Raw genomic sequence first — 19,024 nt, forward strand, 5'->3', positions numbered from 1 at the left:
TAGTCTAACTGCAAATAGACTAGTGATGAGTGATGTAAATTAATTTTTAAACTAATTCACTAATTATTAACTCATAAAGCAACTGAAGAATACATTAGTTAACTCAGTGCATGTACAGTTCAGTGGAGACATGTGTTAGAGGTTGAGATTGCTATCAGTTGTGACTATAGTTGTTCATGAGATTTGCACATGCATGGATGGAGATTTCCCATGAGGCTTGCACAGTATAACCAAGGGAATTCAATTTCATAGAGTGATTGATTCTCTTGCAGGATTGCGCAGTGGAGGCAGGCAAACAGTGGAGAAGATTTGAGGCATCAAAGCTAAGCTAGTTTGTGTGTAATAGGTGGAGATAGTACTGAGTACTTGTGAGGAGTATTGTACTATGTATTGTTACATGTTCTCTATCATTATAATATACAGATAGTGTGGGTTTTCAACTATATGCTTTCCCCGGGTTACATACTATGTTAATGTGTGCATGTGATTGATGTTTCATTGTTTTAATGCTGCTAAATTGATGATCAATGTAGAGGAGGTTATGTATTATGCATGTATTCCGCAATAGTGTATAATTGAGATAATCTTTGTGAATAAGTGTCATATTATTCAAAATTTCTACAGAATTGTTCGCAATAGGGACATGATACTCGAGTTGGATTTGTGCAATCCAGCACGTAGTGTCTTGGTCCTCCACTTTTGTAAAAAATTAGCTTTCCTTGACCCCTTCGTGGTCCCATTTCACCCTGTCCTCGACCCCGTCCTTGGAATCTACCACGCACAAATGTTGAAACTAGATTTTGACCTCGTCCCACACTCTGTATTCAGTATGCAGATTCCTGATCCACCAACCTTCGACAATCTATGTCCTTGTGACCCACCATTCTACAAAAGTTGTAAAATAGTTGCTGGGGGTTTGATTGTATTTTGGCAACAGATGACAATTATCCATGTTGTGTTTGCCTCCTACTTGACAGATTGCGCACCAGAGCGGGGCGATCACACTCAGTCGTGCCTGTGCCTCTGGTCGTAAAGGTATTGGTCCCCCCGTGACCACCAGGTTTATCTCGACTGGAAAATGGTGTTTATCATGTCCCTGGACCCTACACTTGATGCACTGAACTTCTTGTCGAACTTATGGCAGCTAGTCTTGTTTTAACTTTTGTATTTCCAAACACAAATTTTGGACCTGCGCTTGGATTTGCTGAACTCCCAACCCTAGGTCCTGTACCTGGGTTTCGTGTAGCCGCATTTCTGCCTCCAGCGCTTCTGCTTGGGTTGAGATCTTCTACTGTGAAAATGCCGATTTCAAATATGGCGTTAGTGATGTGATGAACCAAGTGCAGTGTTGTGCATCCGTTAGGGTCATGCTGGCTTCACGAATAGTTTTTTTTAATCTCTGATCTAGATCCCACGGGGTCTCACCAGGCATCATCGTGATTTCTTTGAATCCTACGACCGAGTGCTACTCCGATTTTGGCTACCTTAACTCCTTTTTTAACTCCATGTAGATGCCCGCTATCCCCACCATTGGGTTGATGCCCGAATACTTCATATACCATGTTAGAGCTCGATCCTATAGTGTGCTGACGAAGATGGCTTTCTTGATATCATCATTTGTGATTTGTTGTGCATTCCATATTGAATTCAATACAAACCAAAACTTTTATGGATCTTCACTTCCTGCTCCCTTGAATATTGGTAACTGGATGGCGCTTGCCATTACTACCATCCTGATCCATTTGCTCTTTCCTCTAGCATCCTCGCCTTTCACACTAGACACCACTTAGGCAGATCCCGGTCCTGGAAACGGAACCATTTGTTGGCTTATATGGGCTTGACCCAGGTTCAAAAGAATTATTTAGCCAAACAAATCCCAGAGCTATCGGCCCTTTCGGCAACAACCCGCGAAGCGCAAACTAAGGTCTCACCCGAGGTAGTAGGGGAGGGTGCTGGAACCAGGTTTCCGGACCTTGGGGATGTCATGGACGTGGTTTGGGGCGCGTGCATTGTTCTACAACCTCACACTATGTTAGATTTGCACAGATTGGAATACCCTTATCACGTTTATTATAGATTGAATCACTTATTACTGGTTTGATCTACTTAAAATGGTCATTAAGAAAACATTTATTACTTTTGGTTACTTCGCATCAAGATTAATCTTGTTCACATGTATTCAACCGTAGCAAATGCAGAAATCAACAGTTCATTTATCATAAAAGAGTAAAGTCACAACCAACATAGAATTCAGAAGAAACTTATCTTTATTATCAATCTTCAACAATACATCCAGATCCACCCTGCGCACTCAGCTGCAGGGATCCACGCACACTGCTGCAGACTTTCCAGGCCTGTGCGCACACAGTTGCAGAGCCTCTACCTTCTACCCTACTCCCTCGACTCAGACTTACAAACGCTTTGAAGCTATTTCCTTTAAGGACCCATTACATTCCATCTTTTCGAAGAACTACTTTCCCTCATAGAGCCCCGCCGTATTTATACTTTCCCTTGGCTCGCGATCCCTCCGTAGGTTGACTCTATTACTATTTCTTTACATTATTTTTGGGCGGAATACCCTTTGACTCAACCTACTATAGTTCGTGCTCCGTGCTTTCTGCAGAGTCTTTTACCCTAATATTATCCAAATTTTTGGGCTTCACACCCCATACTCTTTCAATGGGGCTTACACTACCCAACAATTATATTTGTCAAAATAAAGTGAAAATAATTTTATTATTATTTTATTTGACTTAGTAAAGCATGGGTTTCATTCTTAGGTCAAATGTATAGGTCAAAACCTCCATTGAAGGTCCTAGGCTATTGTCAAAGTCAAAATGAGATGACTCCTTCATTCATCTAGTCTCCTTGTTGTTAAAATAATCCTTATAAAGCTGGCTAAAATCATAAGAACACATGTCGACTCACTACATTGATACATCTCCTCACCTATTCATGTCGACTCATTTCAATGTGGAATCAACTATATATACAAGCCTAAGAAACTCATATTAAACACATAAAACAAAATTTCGCTTATCTTTGAAGTAAGTTTGGTCATCACAAGAAGCTTTTTAGTGCCACTACAATTGTCATGTTCAGTTATTATTACAGGGAAGGAAGCTTGGGTTGAATATTGCTAATATGATGAATAAACAAACTGCAAAACTATCACAATTTCGGGCTATTATAATTAATGCATTTTGGTGCTAATGCAGTTTGGTAATATAGCAGTGGGGTTATATTGACACTATCACAATGAATTTCGGTGCTAGCACAGTGGTTATATCTTGGTCTTATTATAGTGAGGAAGGATCCTTCTTGATTATCTCAAGGACAACCTTGAGTGCTATCTCAGTGAAGTAAAATGAGTGTTATCAAAACTAGGATGGTTTGATGCTCATATTGAAGTGTAAAGAAGGATGATTACTAGAAGTATAATTGAACTAAAGAATGGCGTGACAAGGGTGAATAAATGGATGTCTAGAGTCTAAGTTGTAATGGTTTTGGTTATCTCAATGGATGGAGGTAGTCTAGAGTCTAAGTTGTAACGGTCTTGGTCATCTCATCTTATATCTACTGAAGGAAGAATTTGTGACTTGGTTTTCCCCTCAAGGGGAGTTTTGCCCTGACATCATGCCTATATCTTGTGTTCTCTTCTATTTTTTGCTTGGATTTAATCTTGATGATAAGAAAATATAATTAAGAGATCTAATATTAATAATCAAAATATCACAAGTTAATGCCATTAAGAGAAAAATCATTTAACTCCCATCTCTATAGATTTTTCCAACATGAAGGTTACTACTAGTAAATAATATTTTTACCTTCTACATAAGTATGAATAAATATCTTAGGATAATTATTTCAAAATTTAAAGAAAAACTAGAGAAAATGATACTTCTTGCTTGAGATATGCTTATAGAATATCCATCATTTGTTCATTGTATATCTATATCATTTGAATCTAAACATTACACAACATTAAATCTTTTTTATTTTGAGATAACTTGAAGTGGTCACTGATTTTTCTATAGTTTATTTCCATAACCAATTTAGAAGCGCCCTTGGATGGCTCTTAATCTCAAGAAGTCCAAAATATTAGGCTGGGTTATCTTTAGAAAGATATAAATAATAATCTATTAATTAGAAACCAGAAACTACTTTTTGGTCTTATCCATTTTAAAAATATTTGAAATTTGAAAATAACTTATATGAAAAAGTACACTATCAATTAGTTAGGGACCATTAAATCTTTGTTTGTTTGAGGTAACTTGAAGAGGTCACTAGTTTTTCTATAGTTGATTCCTATATCTATTTTAGAAAGACGTTTGGATGGATCTAAATCTAAATAAGTGAAAAATGTTAGGCTAAGTTATCTTTAGAAAGTTCTAAAAAATAATCTATTAATTAAGAGCCAAAAGCTACTTTCTAGTCTAAGCCATTTTATAAATATTTAAATTTTTCAAATGTTTTATAGGACAAAGTCAATAAGTGATATGGTTTGATGAGTCATTCTCCAACAAAAAAAAATCACCAAAGTAGATTCCAAATGGTAGGATCTTTTAAAGTACCGAGATGAAAAAACTATCAATTTGAAATCTTGTAGACACAAATCCAACCATGAATGCGAATAGATATATTCCAACCTAATGTGGTTCCAAGTAATTTTAATAATTTAAATAATAACCAAATTTAAAAATAATAGTATTAATACAATCTCAAGCTATTTTAATAATTATTTTCAAAACATTGAAGACATATGAATTATCCCATATAGTTTTAATAATGTATATGGTAATGGTTTGAATATCTAACTAAAAAAACCAAAAAAGTATTAAAATTTTATTTTGATCATTTATATGGTCATAGTTTTCAAACAACAAGCCAGCAAAATAAAAGAATTATTAATTATAGTTGGAATAATTCTCAAAAATAATTTGAGTTAAATATAAAAAAAAAATATTAATTATAGTTGGAATAATTCTCAAAACTAATTTGAGAGAGTTAAATATTTTAGTTTTCAAATGACAAACTAACAAAATAATGAAATATTAATTACAAATGTCATAGATAGAAAATGATTCAGAGTTGGAAAATTAAAGTGACTTTTCCAATTAAATCAATGACTTGTCAATTAGAAGGAATGTTACTCTAACAATAAATTCAAATTTTTAAATCAATAATTTGCCATTCCCCAAGGCATGCTACTCAATGAATGAATTCCAAGATGAATGTATTCCAAATTTTAAAGATAAAAAAGTTCCCTTTCAAAAATGTGAGATCACAAATAAAAATACTGGCAACAAAACACAATTCACCTAGCCAAATATTAATTTATTAAGTTATAATATATATTCTTTTAGAATAGCATTTCCCAGAAAGAAAAGAGAGAGAGTCCACTTTTTCTGAAGTAAAACATTTTCCAACAACACCATTGTCCATGGGAAATAGCTTGCTTCCATGCGAGTAAGCAAAAGCCTACTATAATCATTTATAACAGAGGTATGGCTATTCCAAACAAATAATAATATTTTCCAACAACACCGTTATCCATGGGAAATAGCTTCAATATCAGTAAGAAAAAACCTCTTATAGTCATTTATAATAGAGGCATGGCTATTTCAAACAAATAATAATTCATCAGCCCCGAATATATCATAATTCAGAGTACATATTCATACAAGTTACATATCCACACAATCTACGTTGTTTTAGATATTGAAACAAAAGTCCATCAATCTCATTATGGTATTTTCTAAACAGCCAACTGTTTAGGCTTAAAAGACAGATTGTTGCCACAAAACATAGAGGATCAAATTGAAAACCAATTCAGGTTTGTTGTCATAAAATAGAATTTTAGAGCGTAACGATAGGCCACTAGCGGGAGCCTGGTAACTTCATTTATTTATTGAAATGTATTAGAAAAGAAAAGAAAGTAGCTCACATGAGTGGGCCACTACGATAATCGTAAAACACATTATGCAAAATGCAGACAATGTAACTCTGCAGGAAAAACACCATTGAGGTTTTGAAGGCTATTACAAAGGATTTTGCTTTCTTCCAAAATATTGTGACATCCACGAGTAGCATTAGAATATCCTGTAAAACTAATGTTTCAGAGAGAGAAGTTGTCTCTTCTGAATCCTCCATTGTTCCTTCATTTGGTAGTTTCACCCCCTTCTGTATAGTCTATAGTCTCTTTGTGGACATGGATTTGGTAATTCTTCCCAGAGAAGCCAACTTTATTGCAACCAAAACATCACATAGCGTACCAACTAATTGGTAAACTTCCTATCAGTTTATACCTTTCTCAGGTCATCGTCCATCGAGAGTTGAAGCGTGTGTCAAGAAACCACCTTAGAGTTTGGTTCATTTGTTAGTTAATGGGGCCGACATAAGACAATATTTCCGAAATTTTATGTCTGTCTCTTAGCATCGGTATCTCAGGAACAGAAAACGGTTAGAAAGATCTGAGATATCAAAGGACGGGCCCAATGAATGATGGATTTCCCATCACTCTCAGGTTTTGTGTTGGTCTTAGGATCTCAGATAATTATGAAACTTTTAGGAGATAAAATAAAGGAGTTAGTTGATTGCAGAAGTATTCAAGATGGATGTTGTTTAACAACCTATTTCTAGTTTGCTAATATCAATATAGATAAAAGGTACATAATAATTTATTTTTAAGTTCGCTGCTAAGCTGAATATCAAATTTGTTTATAAGATTTCTTGTTTTTGAAATAAAGTACTCATTTCTCCATACCTATTTGACTACTGAATCTACCAAAACATACATACTTGACCCCTTTATGATTTTGAACCTATAATTGTAAAAATTTGCATTAATAGCCCAAGATTATCAATACCAAATATTTCACATTCAGAACTTAATATGTTGTTTAAGATGACATACCTTGGCTAACAGCGGAAGATGTAATGGATGCCATCTTCTGTCTTCTTCTCAGAATTCGGTTTCTCTCCTCTTGCCCTCACTTCCTTTATGTGCTTCTTGATGGAGAAGAATGCAACTCTTGTGTGTGGGAGAGAGAGGACCCAATCCTTTATATATTATTTAACTCTAATCTGGTACGTCCATCATATACCAATTCAACGCTTAAGATCTAATACTTTAGATTAGAAACTGCTTTAGTGCTTTAATGCTTTAATGCTTTTAACGCTTTAATGCTTTAATGCTTTTAACCGGGTCACATTAAGATTTAGAAACTGCAGATTTCTAACATTCTCCCACTTGACCCGATTATTCATAATATTAAGTGTTGAACATCATACTATGATAAATTGCTGAGAGTTATGGCGGTTGTGCACTATTAATTCAATGCATTCCCTTCCATATACTACAATACCAACAATCCATCAATTCATACTCATAATTTATATAAAACAGCATAATGGTCCACATAATGTCTTATATCATAATGATTAAACATAATATCTTTATAAGACTCTTTCTTGTTTAAAATTACATAAAATACGTACTACTTCATTAAAACAAGAGACACATAATTGTATATCAGAAACACATAAAAGAGCTCAGAATGTCACACATCAATTATTATTAATACAACCAAGACCCATTCTTTGAACATGTTCCTTAAATTATTTTGGTTGTAACCCTTTCGTCAAAGGGTCTGCAATCATAAGTTCTGTCCTGATGTGCATGATTGACACTCTTTGTTTATGAACCTCATCTTTCACAACAAGATACTTCAGATCTATGTGTTTGGCACCTTTAGAGTACTTGTCGTTCTTTGAGAAAAATACTGCTGCAGAGTTATCACAATAAATTTTCAGCGGCTTGCTAATGGTGTCGACAACCGCAAGTCCTGAAATAAAGTTCCGCAACCATAATGCATGAATTGTGGCTTCAAAACATGCCACAAATTCTGCCTCCATAGTAGATGAAGCAACGATAGTCTGTTTCGCACTTTTCCATGATATGGCACCTTGAGCAAACATAAACAGGTAACCAAAAGTCGATTTTCTAGTATCGATGCATCCAGCAAAATCTGAATCGCTATATCCAATCACCTCTGATTCATTGGATCTTCTATACATGAGCATGTAATCTTTCGTGCCTTCTAAGTACCTCAAAACTTTCTTTGCAGCTTGCCAATGTTCCCTTCCTGGATTACTTTGATACCTCCCTAACATACCGACCACAAAGCTGATATCCGGTCTAGTACAGGTTTGAGCATACATTAGGCTACCTACAACAGATGCATATGGAATTGATTCCATTTCCTTTCGTTCAACATCATTCATAGGACATTGCATGAGATTGAATTTATCACCTTTCTGTACAGGAACTATTCCAGGTGAACACTTACTCATTCCAAATCTCTCTAGAATCCTTTCGACATATCCTTTCTGAGACAATCCCAATATTCCTTGTGATCAATCACGGAATATTTCTATTCCAATCACATAGGATGCCTCTCCCATATCTTTCATTTCAAATTTCGTTGAGAGAAATTCCTTAGTCTCATGCAATATACTTAAATTATTTGCAGTAAGCAAGATGTCATCAACATAAAGGACCAGAAAAATAAACTTGCTCCCACTTATCTTTAGGTATATACAGTGATCAACCGTATTTTCCTTAAAACCAAAAGATGTAATAATGGTATTGAACTTAATATACCATTGCCGGGATTCTTGTTTAAGCCCATATATTGACTTCTTAAGTTTACACACCAATTGTTCTTTACCTTCTACAGAAAAACGCTCAGGTTGATCCATATAAACATCCTCATCAAGATCTCCATTCAGAAAGGTTGTTTTCACATCCATTTGATGTAACTCCAAATCATAATGAGCTACTAATGCCATTATTATTCTTAGCGAGTCCTTTTTCGAAACAGGAGAAAATGTCTCCTTGTAATCAACACCATCTTTCTGAGTGTAACCCTTAGCAACAAGTCTAGCTTTATACCGTTCGATATTACCACTAGAGTCGTGTTTGGTTTTAAAAACCCATTTGCATCCGACTCTTTTACAGCCATGTGGTAACTCAACGAGATCCCAAACTTCATTATGTTGCATGGATTTCATTTCTTCTTTCATGGCATTAATCCATTCCTTTGACTCTTTACTTTCTACAGCATGTGAAAATGAAACTGGATCCTTATTGATTCCAATATCATAATCTGATTCTTGCATATAAACCACATAATCATCAGAAATAGCTGACCTTCGATTTCTTTGAGGTCTTCTTAATGCTACTTGTTGTGGTTCATGCATATCAGTATTATGTAAGTCATTTCCTTCAGGAAGTACTTCTTCATTTATATGTTGTTCATTATCATCATGCTGTTCTACAACAGCTGGAACAACATTTGGAGTAATAGTAGATGAAGGAACTATTCTAGGCAATGTAACATTTACCCTTGTTTCCTTTATTTCTACTATTTCTCTTCTAGTACTCCCACTGACTTCACCATTCTCAATGAATCTTGCATTACCAGTTTCTATAATTCTTGGACTATGATTAGGACAGTAAAACACGTACCCTTTAGATTTCTCAGGGTATCCTAAAAAATACCCACTGATCGTTCGAGAATCTAATTTCTTTTCATGTGGATTATAAATTCTCGCTTCCGCTGGACAACCCCAAACATGCAGGTGTCTTAAGCTAGGTTTCCTGTTAGTCCATAACTCAAAAGGAGTCTTTTGAACATCTTTACTCGGAACCCTATTCAATAAATAGTTAGCGGTTTTGAGAGCATACGACCACAAATTCTTAGGTAGTGTAGAATCTGACATCATACTCCTAATCATATCCATTAACGTCCTATTGCGCCTTTCTGCTACACCATTTTGCTGTGGTGTACCTGGCATTGTGTATTGCGCACATATGCCATGACTTTCGAGGAATTTTGAAAATGGACCTGGACACTGGCCTGACTCATTATATTTACCATAATATTCACCACCTCTATGAGACCTTATGATTTTCACCTTTTTATCTAATTGCCTCTCAACTTCTTTTACAAATGTCTCAAGGACATTCACAGATTGAGATTTTTCATGAAGCAAATAGACATAACCATAACGGGAAAAATCGTCAATGAAAGTGATGAAATACTTTTCTCCATTAAAGGCTGGAGTGTCCATAGGTCCGCAAATATCAGTGTGTATTATTTCAAGAAGCTGGCTGCTTCTAGTGGCTCCTTTCTTATTATGTTTGGTTTGTTTACCTTTAATACAATCCACACATAATTCTAGATCACTAAAGTCCAAATTTGACAAAATTTCATTACTTACTAATCTCATCATTCTTTCTTTGGATATATGACCTAGTCGTTTATGCCACAAGAAAGTAGAATTTTCATTCAACCTGCTACGTTTACATCCAACATTATTTACTACATTCAACAGGGAATTCACATAAGTGTCATTTAGTTTCAATTTATATAAACCATCAATTAGAATACTAGAACCAACATTATCAGTATTCTTATATAAATCAAAACAGCCAGATCCAAACATACATCTAAAACCAGAATTATCCAACTTACTTACGGAAATAAGGTTTCTAGATAATGAAGATACATAAAGGGTACTGTATAAGTCTAATACATATTCACTTTCTAGAATTAGACGATAAGTCCCAATGCCTTCAATTGAAGATTTCATTCTGTTTCCCATAAAGAGAAAACGATCTTCATTTGGATTTATAGTTCGGATCGTAAGAAATCCCTGCATATTGTTGGAAACATGAGTTGTAGCACTAGTATCAAGCCACCATGTATTAATGGGAACTTCAACTAAATTTGATTCAAAACATACGAAAGATAGATAACCTGCAAATCATAAATGAAATAACTATAAGCTCATGATTAACGCGATTCAGATGTAGACATAATAGTATAATATAGCACTCCTTTGGGTAGATACTATATTATACTTAACACAATTAAATACCAAAACATAAGTAGGTAATAAATATATTCAATTAAATAGAACTGACATCTTTGGATGATCAATATTTATTTAATCAAAATATTTATCAAACCTCATCATGTCAACTAGTTATAGAACAAGACTTTCCTTTGGGTAAGTTCTCAGGTTCTATCATTAGTGACGCCAGTTCTTAATTGGTATTATTATAACTGGCAATTTCTATCAATAATCATTATGTCACTTATGCACTAAATGATTATTCTGATTTTGACCACTTTGGTGATTAACAAAATCATAAATCTCATGTGCATAAATAATTTATAACACATACCTTATGCAAAACAACATTCTGATTTTGACCACTTTGGTGATTAACAAAATCATAAATCTCATGTGCATAAATAATTTATAACACATACCTTATGCAAAACAATCAGTCATAGAGCAATTACTTTTATGCCCAAATTTCAAACAATTATTTTGTACCAGTAAACTTTAATCGTGCAAAGCCAAAACAGTAAATGATGCACGAAAAGACCCTAAAAACTCTGAAATTGTAAAGAAAGGTTGAAAACTTTATATCCGACGGTAATATACACCATGGTTGACATGCAACCTCAAAATTTTCAGAATCCGGATCATCAATGTATCATTATATCATATAAAACATGAACTCTACACTCAATAGAGTAAACAAGGCCATATGCTAATCTTGAATTACTTTTGGCATTCTTCTACATTGACGTCTCGTCCACTTTTGACACTAATAATTACATTACTGTTCTCTACGCATGATAAGGCCCAACAATAAAAAGCCATACGAAATTTTAGTTTTCTTTCGAAAATACAAAGAGCATCGAAACTATGAAATTTTAATTTTCTTTCGAAATGAACATGATGAATGAACATAATTTCGAAATCGAAATGAACATGATGAATTAACATAATTTCGAAATCGAAATGAACATAATTCCCTTTCGAAATGAACATGATACGCACATCGCATTTACATGTTTCGTCCATATATGGGAAACTAAGTCCATCACTCAAAAACAATATATGACACGCTCTGTTATTTTTATTCATGCAAGGATGACATGGCGTATAGATACAAATTGATCATATAAATACGGTGCTTCGATTGGATCAAGATCTAATACCGGGATATTTCTAGAACCGGTCGAATTCATGACGGACAGGCCCAGTTCGAAAACTTAGAGGTAACAACGAAAGGATGCAAACAGGGGTCAACGAAAGGATGCAAACAGGGGTCAATAGCGCATAGTCAAAGGACTCATGAATGCGTGATCATTTCATGAAACCCCCACAGTTTCCCGAAGGCTCAATCACATGAGTAAAGCACAGAACAGATCAATTGCAATCATAGGAAATATTCAGCTATTGATTGTGGCTCTGATACCAAATGTAAAAATTTGCATTAATAGCCCAAGATTATCAATACCAAATATTTCACATTCAGAACTTAATATGTTGTTTAAGATGACATACCTTGGCTAACAGCGGAAGATGTAATGGATGCCATCTTCTGTCTTTTGTCTTCTGTCTTCTTCTCAGAATTCGGTTTCTCTCCTCTTGCCCTCACTTCCTTTATGTGCTTCTTGATGGAGAAGAATGCAACTCTTCTGTGTGGGAGAGAGAGGACCCAATCCTTTATATATTATTTAACTCTAATCTGGTACGTCCATCATATACCAATTCAACGCTTAACATCTAATACTTTAGATTAGAAACTGCTTTAGTGCTTTAATGCTTTAATGCTTTTAACGCTTTAATGCTTTAATGCTTTTAACCGGGTCACATTAAGATTTAGAAACTGCAGATTTCTAACAATAATCTCTAAAAAAACAAAAACATAACAACAAATTTTATTCCATTAAATTTTAACTCATAATCTCTTTTATAAATTTAAAAACTTAACAATAAACCAGGACTCAAAATTGTGCCTCAAAACTAACTTCTAATGAAACTTACACAAAACTCGTAACAAAATAATACATGACACTAATATAAAAGATAGAACAGTAGAAAAGGATGAAATAATAATGACCGTTATCCATTGCCTAATCTCTTTTATAAATTTAAAAACTTAACAATAAACCAGGACTCAAAATTGTGCCTCAAAACTAACTTCTAATGAAACTTACACAAAACTCGTAACAAAATAATACATGACACTAATATAAAAGATAGAACAGTAACAAAATAATACATGACACTAATATAAAAGATAGAACAGTAGAAAAGGATGAAATAATAATGACCGTTATCCATTGACTGTCAAACACCCATACGTGTGCTTTTCCCACAAGTTTGAATCAAAATATAATGTAGATGTGGTATTAATGGATTTTTCCTACTATATTTAATATTACAAGGACATACATATCTTATAATTTTTTATTTTTAAATTTATTTTTCATGTGTATTAATTATATTTAAAATGAGTAAATGTAATTTTATCAAAGATAATAATCCATAAATAAATAAAAATTATGTGTGATAATTATATTTAAAATGAGTAAACGTAGTTTTATCAAAGATAATTAACAATAAATAAATTGTATGTTGAAATAGATATTAATATTATTATTAATATTAATATAAATAATATTAAAGGCATAAAACTAAGTTAGTATTAATATTAACATTATTAATAATATTGACCATGATAAAGACATAAACTAAAAGTTAATATTAATATTAACGTTATTAATAATGTCAATATTAATATTAACTTTAGTTTATGTCTTTAGTATTATTTATATTAATATTATTATTATTAATTTTTTCATGCATTTTTTTAAATATCATTTTTTTATATAAAATATTTTTTTTTGTTTTATTGTAAAAAGAAATTAAAATATATTTTATTTTGAATTAAAAAACTATCATCAAAATTTCATATTACAAAACCAACATCTCAATGCGATTATTCAAAAGCAAATGGCGTGAAAATAATATTAAAAAAATGTTGGGATAATCTGATGAAAAACATCAACATAATGTAGTGACAAACAAACCAACATGACAATTGTAAAAAATAAAAGAATAGTTATTTTTTTTTATGAACATGACACATCATCACTACATCACACTACACAACTAACATCACAATGTTTTTTGTGTAAATAAAATGACATGAACAAGAAATGGAAAATGAAATTTTATGTCACATCTTCCTAAACAAATATCTTTGTTGCTCTCTCACATAGGGTTGTGTAAAAAAATTGTGTGAAATTGCTATGAAAACAAATTCTTAGACAATGCAATGAAAAAAATCTAGCATCACATTATGCCAAACGAGCTAATGTGACAAACAGAGAAATGCCACACATTGTAACAAACATGTTTTGATGTCAAAATGGTACATATTTATCCAACATTGCACAGTGATAAATATTGTCTAACATGTAGATGTGACAAATATTGTGGCAATGTGTCATTACGCTACAATGTATATAATGACAAAATGTGAAAAACATTATTGTAATATGGAACTATAAACCTAACAAATAATTTATCCAATAATGTGACATTGTCACAATTTGACATTGCAAAACCAACAACAGGATCTAGTTGCATAAAAAAGTTTGTGTAAAACGACAATAAAAATAAATGCTTGGAAAAAAACTAGTTTCACATCATTACAAATGAACTAACATGACAAAGAAACCAATATCACATTATAACAAACATGCTCTCACATCAGATCGTAGGAAAACTTGTTCAACATCACAATTTGACAAACATTCTCCAACTTTGCAATGTCATAAACGTTGTCACTATGTGACATTGCATTGTAATTTATCCAACATCTTAATGTGACAAAAAAATGATGTTTTATGACATACATTGTCACAATATGACATAAATTCCCAAAAGAATGGACATATATTCTCAATGTCACAATAATGGTCATAATGGTCAACCATTATGACATGTTTGACCATAGTCAACATCATCGCATAGTCAACAAAGTTAGCCACATCCATCATATTCAACATAGTTAACCATAACTAAAATATCCAACATATAAAGTATGTTCAACCATAGTCAACCTACTCAAATGTAGTCAATGATGTTCAACCTTGCTAGAGACAACTCGATAATGGTTAAACATGGTCACCATAATCAACCATGACCACCATGATCATCCATGGACATCTACGGTCAACTACTTTATCAAACATATTAAACATGGTCAACCATATTCATCTATTATTAAACATTTCAAAACTATGGTTAACCATGTTCACCCTTAGTTAACGATACTTTATCATAGTCAACCATGCTCTTATAAGCTCATTTGTAATTAAAAGCATTGACCATGGTTATAAGCTCATATGTGGCTGAACACATTGACCATGGTTATTAGTGCATCAATGGTTAACCATGGTCAAACTTGGTCAACCTTCTTGAATGTAAGTGAATCTCATCAACCATGGTAAATAAATCCTCCCCACATAAATCCGTTATCACTAATACAACTACATATCACTAATACAACTACATTTATTAATGTATCAATAAAATTTTCTACCTTTTATATCTCAATCAATCCACTTATATCAACACATTAATAAATATGATTATGCTAATTTATTAATAATTTAATTTAACTCTCTACTTCCACTAAAATTTTGGAATAATTAATTATTTAAAAAGATAAAATCAAAAGATTTCACGCGTCGGATTTCTCAAAATTAAAAATCAATTAAAGAAAAGTGAACGTTAGCAAGGAACCTCTTTTGGCGTATGAAATGAAATTGAGAAGTGTCGCACCAATTCGAAAACTATAAATGTTGTTTCTCTTCTTTAATTTACCTGTAACCGAAGTCGTATTTCGAAGCATTGTTAACGATTTTCTGTGACGTATCTCCAATCCAATCTGCTAAATATTCTACGTTTCCGTCCTTCACTGTTTTCGCTTTACTGGGATTTTGTTGTTGCAGGCTCGCCTGTTTCAGCTGGTATTAATTTAGTTTCTTTCGTTCAAACCGCACTCCATTCTATAACAGTCAGAAGCTTTGGGGATTTCTTGATTATTTTACCGGCCGAAAAATGTCTGAAATTCAGTACTCGGAGAAATACTACGACGATAACTATGAATACAGGTTATAACATTTCTCACAACTTCTCCTTTCAGGGTCTACAAATTAGGGTTTGAAGACTAATTACAAATTAGGGTTTGAATGTGATGTCTGTTTGTTTGGTCAGGCACGCGACGCTTCCCCCTGATGTTGCGCGGCTTCTTCCTAAGGATCGCCTTTTGACTGAGGTAAGCCTGGGGTCGAATTTAATGTCATTATTTTGTAGAATGCAGTGTGCCACACATTCTCTTTTTCTGGGTCTTTCGATAAGAAGAAAATAAATCGCATGTTGCGCACTTAGGATTTAGCTTTCAATTACATTGTTGGAACAACATTATATGAATCTTTATCATGGGCTTGTTCTATTTAACATCATTAAGAAAAAATTTCTTTTCAGTATTTTTGTAAAATGAGATATTATTTTTCTTTTGGAAGGGTTTACTTTCCCTGTATCACATGAGCTGAATTGAAGTAACTTATTTTGGAATTTTCTCTCGGTTATGAACTGAATCTGCAACCAGGATATCTTTTGCATACATCATAAACTGAATTTAATGTTTACATAGTTTGAAATAAACATGATATTTTTAAAATAGTTAAATGGCCAGCTACATGTAAACCTATTTGTATATTTTGGAGAAATTTACATTCAACATAATGTCTATTTAATATTGACCATTAAACATATTTAAAATTTAACCTAATCTTAACATTGAAATTAAATAATTATTATTATTATTATTATTATTATTATTATTATTATTATTAAATAGTTTAAAATTTCTTCAAAACATAATTAATTAAAACTCTGCAAACTTAATTAATTAAAACTGACCATCTACCTGTAAGTTTTTTTGATAGCTGTCAATATTACACCAAATGTAACTTTTGAGTTACAATTTATGTATTTAAAAACTTGAACTAAACAAATTATTCACCAGAGCTAAAATTCTTATTATTCATTCACCAACCACCAGAGCTACAATTCATTTTCTTTTGTCCGTTAGGTGTAGAAATAGATGGAGGAAAGTACCCACCAATGAATCTCTCCAAACATTATGCGCACACTAGTGGTTGGCTTTTGCAATTTATTGTGGCCATTTCTGAAGTGAGAGGGCTGTTATTTTCCCTCATAGTATTTGGGCTCTTATTTTCTGAAGTTATTTTGTGTCATATTTAATTATTTTGCATTGGGTTCTTGTAGAGAAGATTGTGTCATTAATTGCTGCCAATGATCAAACCACGTTGTCTTTTGTGTCATTAATTTCTTCCAATGATTGAACCACGTTTTCTTTCTTCTGTTTTTAGCTGCCCACTTACTGTTTATTTTTCCGGGATATCCTATTTTATCTTCTCAGATTATTATACAAATCATTTTATTGGGCAGCGCTTTTCTTCTATTTTTTAACAGAGTTGGATTTTGTTTATGGTTTTCGTCTTTTAATGATGGTTCAATTGATTTGAACTAACGTAGTTATTTTTGCAGAATGAGTGGCGAGCACTTGGGGTTCGGCAGTCTCGCGGGTGGGCGCACTATGCTATTCACCGCCCTGAACCGCACATTCTGTTATTCAGAAAACCTTTGAATTACCAGCAAAGCGACCAACAGGAAGCCCAACAAAGTTGATGACCTGCGTTCAAGCTATGAGTAATTTGACTATACATTTAGAATAATAAAAGTATGAAATGTATATTAATTCTTATTGGTTACTTCAAGTGAAGTTGATGTTAAGGAACAAGTTTCCATGATAGCTCAATTTTGGCAATGTGCATGATTTTAGTGAATTTAACGTTGTTAAAAAGATAAAGTTTACAAGCTGATTGATTAAGGTTAGCGAAGTTATTATTAAATTCTAACTTTATTTCTATTTTCAATTTAATTGTTTTGTATTAATGTTGCAGTATTATTGATTCTTATTTTTGTGTGTATTTAATTTTTTGTTTTAATATTTTAACTAGTTGATATATTTAATTTAATAGTGAAGAAATAAGATTGGGAATTATTGGGTTTTTGTTATGGTATTGATATTTGATAATGGCAATTTAATAGTATTGTTATACAAAGCAACAAAATTCATTATTATATATATATAAAAAAAAAAGTCTACATGCATGTCTTTCAAGTATTTTTTATTAATATATTATTATACTAGTTTGTAGAGTAAAAGAAATTCATTATGCTATTTTCTCATAACTATGCCTTCTCTTTTTTAAGAGTACCCTAACTTGTCTTTGTATTGGATTTACTGTAAAAGGATATTTCCCTAAGTGGATTGTTGTCATGCCTTCTCTTTTTTAAAATTACCCTAACTTGTCTTTGTATTGGATTTACTGTAAAAGGATATTTCCCTAAGTGGATTGTTGTCATTTTCTTTGTATCTATTTCAAGGTATTTAGTTCATAATATATTTCAAGGTTTTTGCTTCATAATATTTATTTTTTTAGGATTTAAAAAAAAAATTTATGAAGAAGCTTATAGAAATGTTTAAGCATATGTAGTTAAAATTTTAGATTTTGATTTAATATAATTTTGAATGTATCTTATTTTTGTTATAAATTTATGAGTGAAGTTTTAGACTCAATTTTTAGAATTCTCAAGTGATATAGTTTGACATGTGAGAATTTTGAGGTAACATAGTGAGCGCCATTTTCAATTTTTTAGAGATGTGTTTAAGTGTATTTAAATATTGTTTGTTAGTTAGAAATGTAGTAGGGAAAGAATGCAGGGAGGAACTAGTATGGTTGCACCTTCTTAGATAATACATGCATACGTAATTTTATTTCTATATATAAAAAGTATACCTAAAATCAATTTTAGTAATTTTTTAAACTATTTTGTTCACAATATAAGATATTAAGGTTTAGTTATTGAGTAATTTTGTTTTTATATTTATTGGGCCCATAGGGTAGCTTTATAGGTGTAATGTAACTATGTAAAAAAAATTAAATGTGGCCTCAATTAAAAAATAATAAAAAGCTAAAAGTAA

The 19,024-nt window shown here is 32.5% G+C and overlaps 1 protein-coding gene across 1 annotated transcript; it reads left to right on the forward strand.

The window, feature by feature from the left end:
- The first annotated feature begins 16,008 nt into the window (after positions 1 to 16,008).
- Positions 16,009 to 17,664, forward strand: LOC149147473 (cyclin-dependent kinases regulatory subunit 1-like). The gene is made up of 3 exons (XM_089440969.1): positions 16,009 to 16,061; positions 16,165 to 16,225; positions 17,524 to 17,664. Exons 1-3 carry the CDS (start codon positions 16,009 to 16,011, stop codon positions 17,662 to 17,664), a joined length of 255 nt encoding a protein of 84 aa, XP_089297095.1.
- Positions 17,665 to 19,024: the final 1,360 nt, after the last annotated feature.

This window comes from Pinus tabuliformis, chromosome 9, assembly GCF_031772625.1.
Source record: "Pinus tabuliformis cultivar Carrire ecotype Pingquan chromosome 9, CPIR1, whole genome shotgun sequence".
Lineage (NCBI taxonomy): Eukaryota > Viridiplantae > Streptophyta > Pinopsida > Pinales > Pinaceae > Pinus > Pinus tabuliformis.

Excerpts from the sequence above, each read along its gene's own strand:
- LOC149147473 (XM_089440969.1), top strand. The coding sequence starts at position 16,009 with ATGTCTGAAATTCAGTACTCGGAGAAATACTACGACGATAACTATGAA. Across the intron at positions 16,062-16,164 it reads GACGATAACTATGAATACAG|GCACGCGACGCTTCCCCCTG; the intron begins GTTATAACATTT and ends TTGTTTGGTCAG. Across the intron at positions 16,226-17,523 it reads AGGATCGCCTTTTGACTGAG|AATGAGTGGCGAGCACTTGG; the intron begins GTAAGCCTGGGG and ends TTATTTTTGCAG.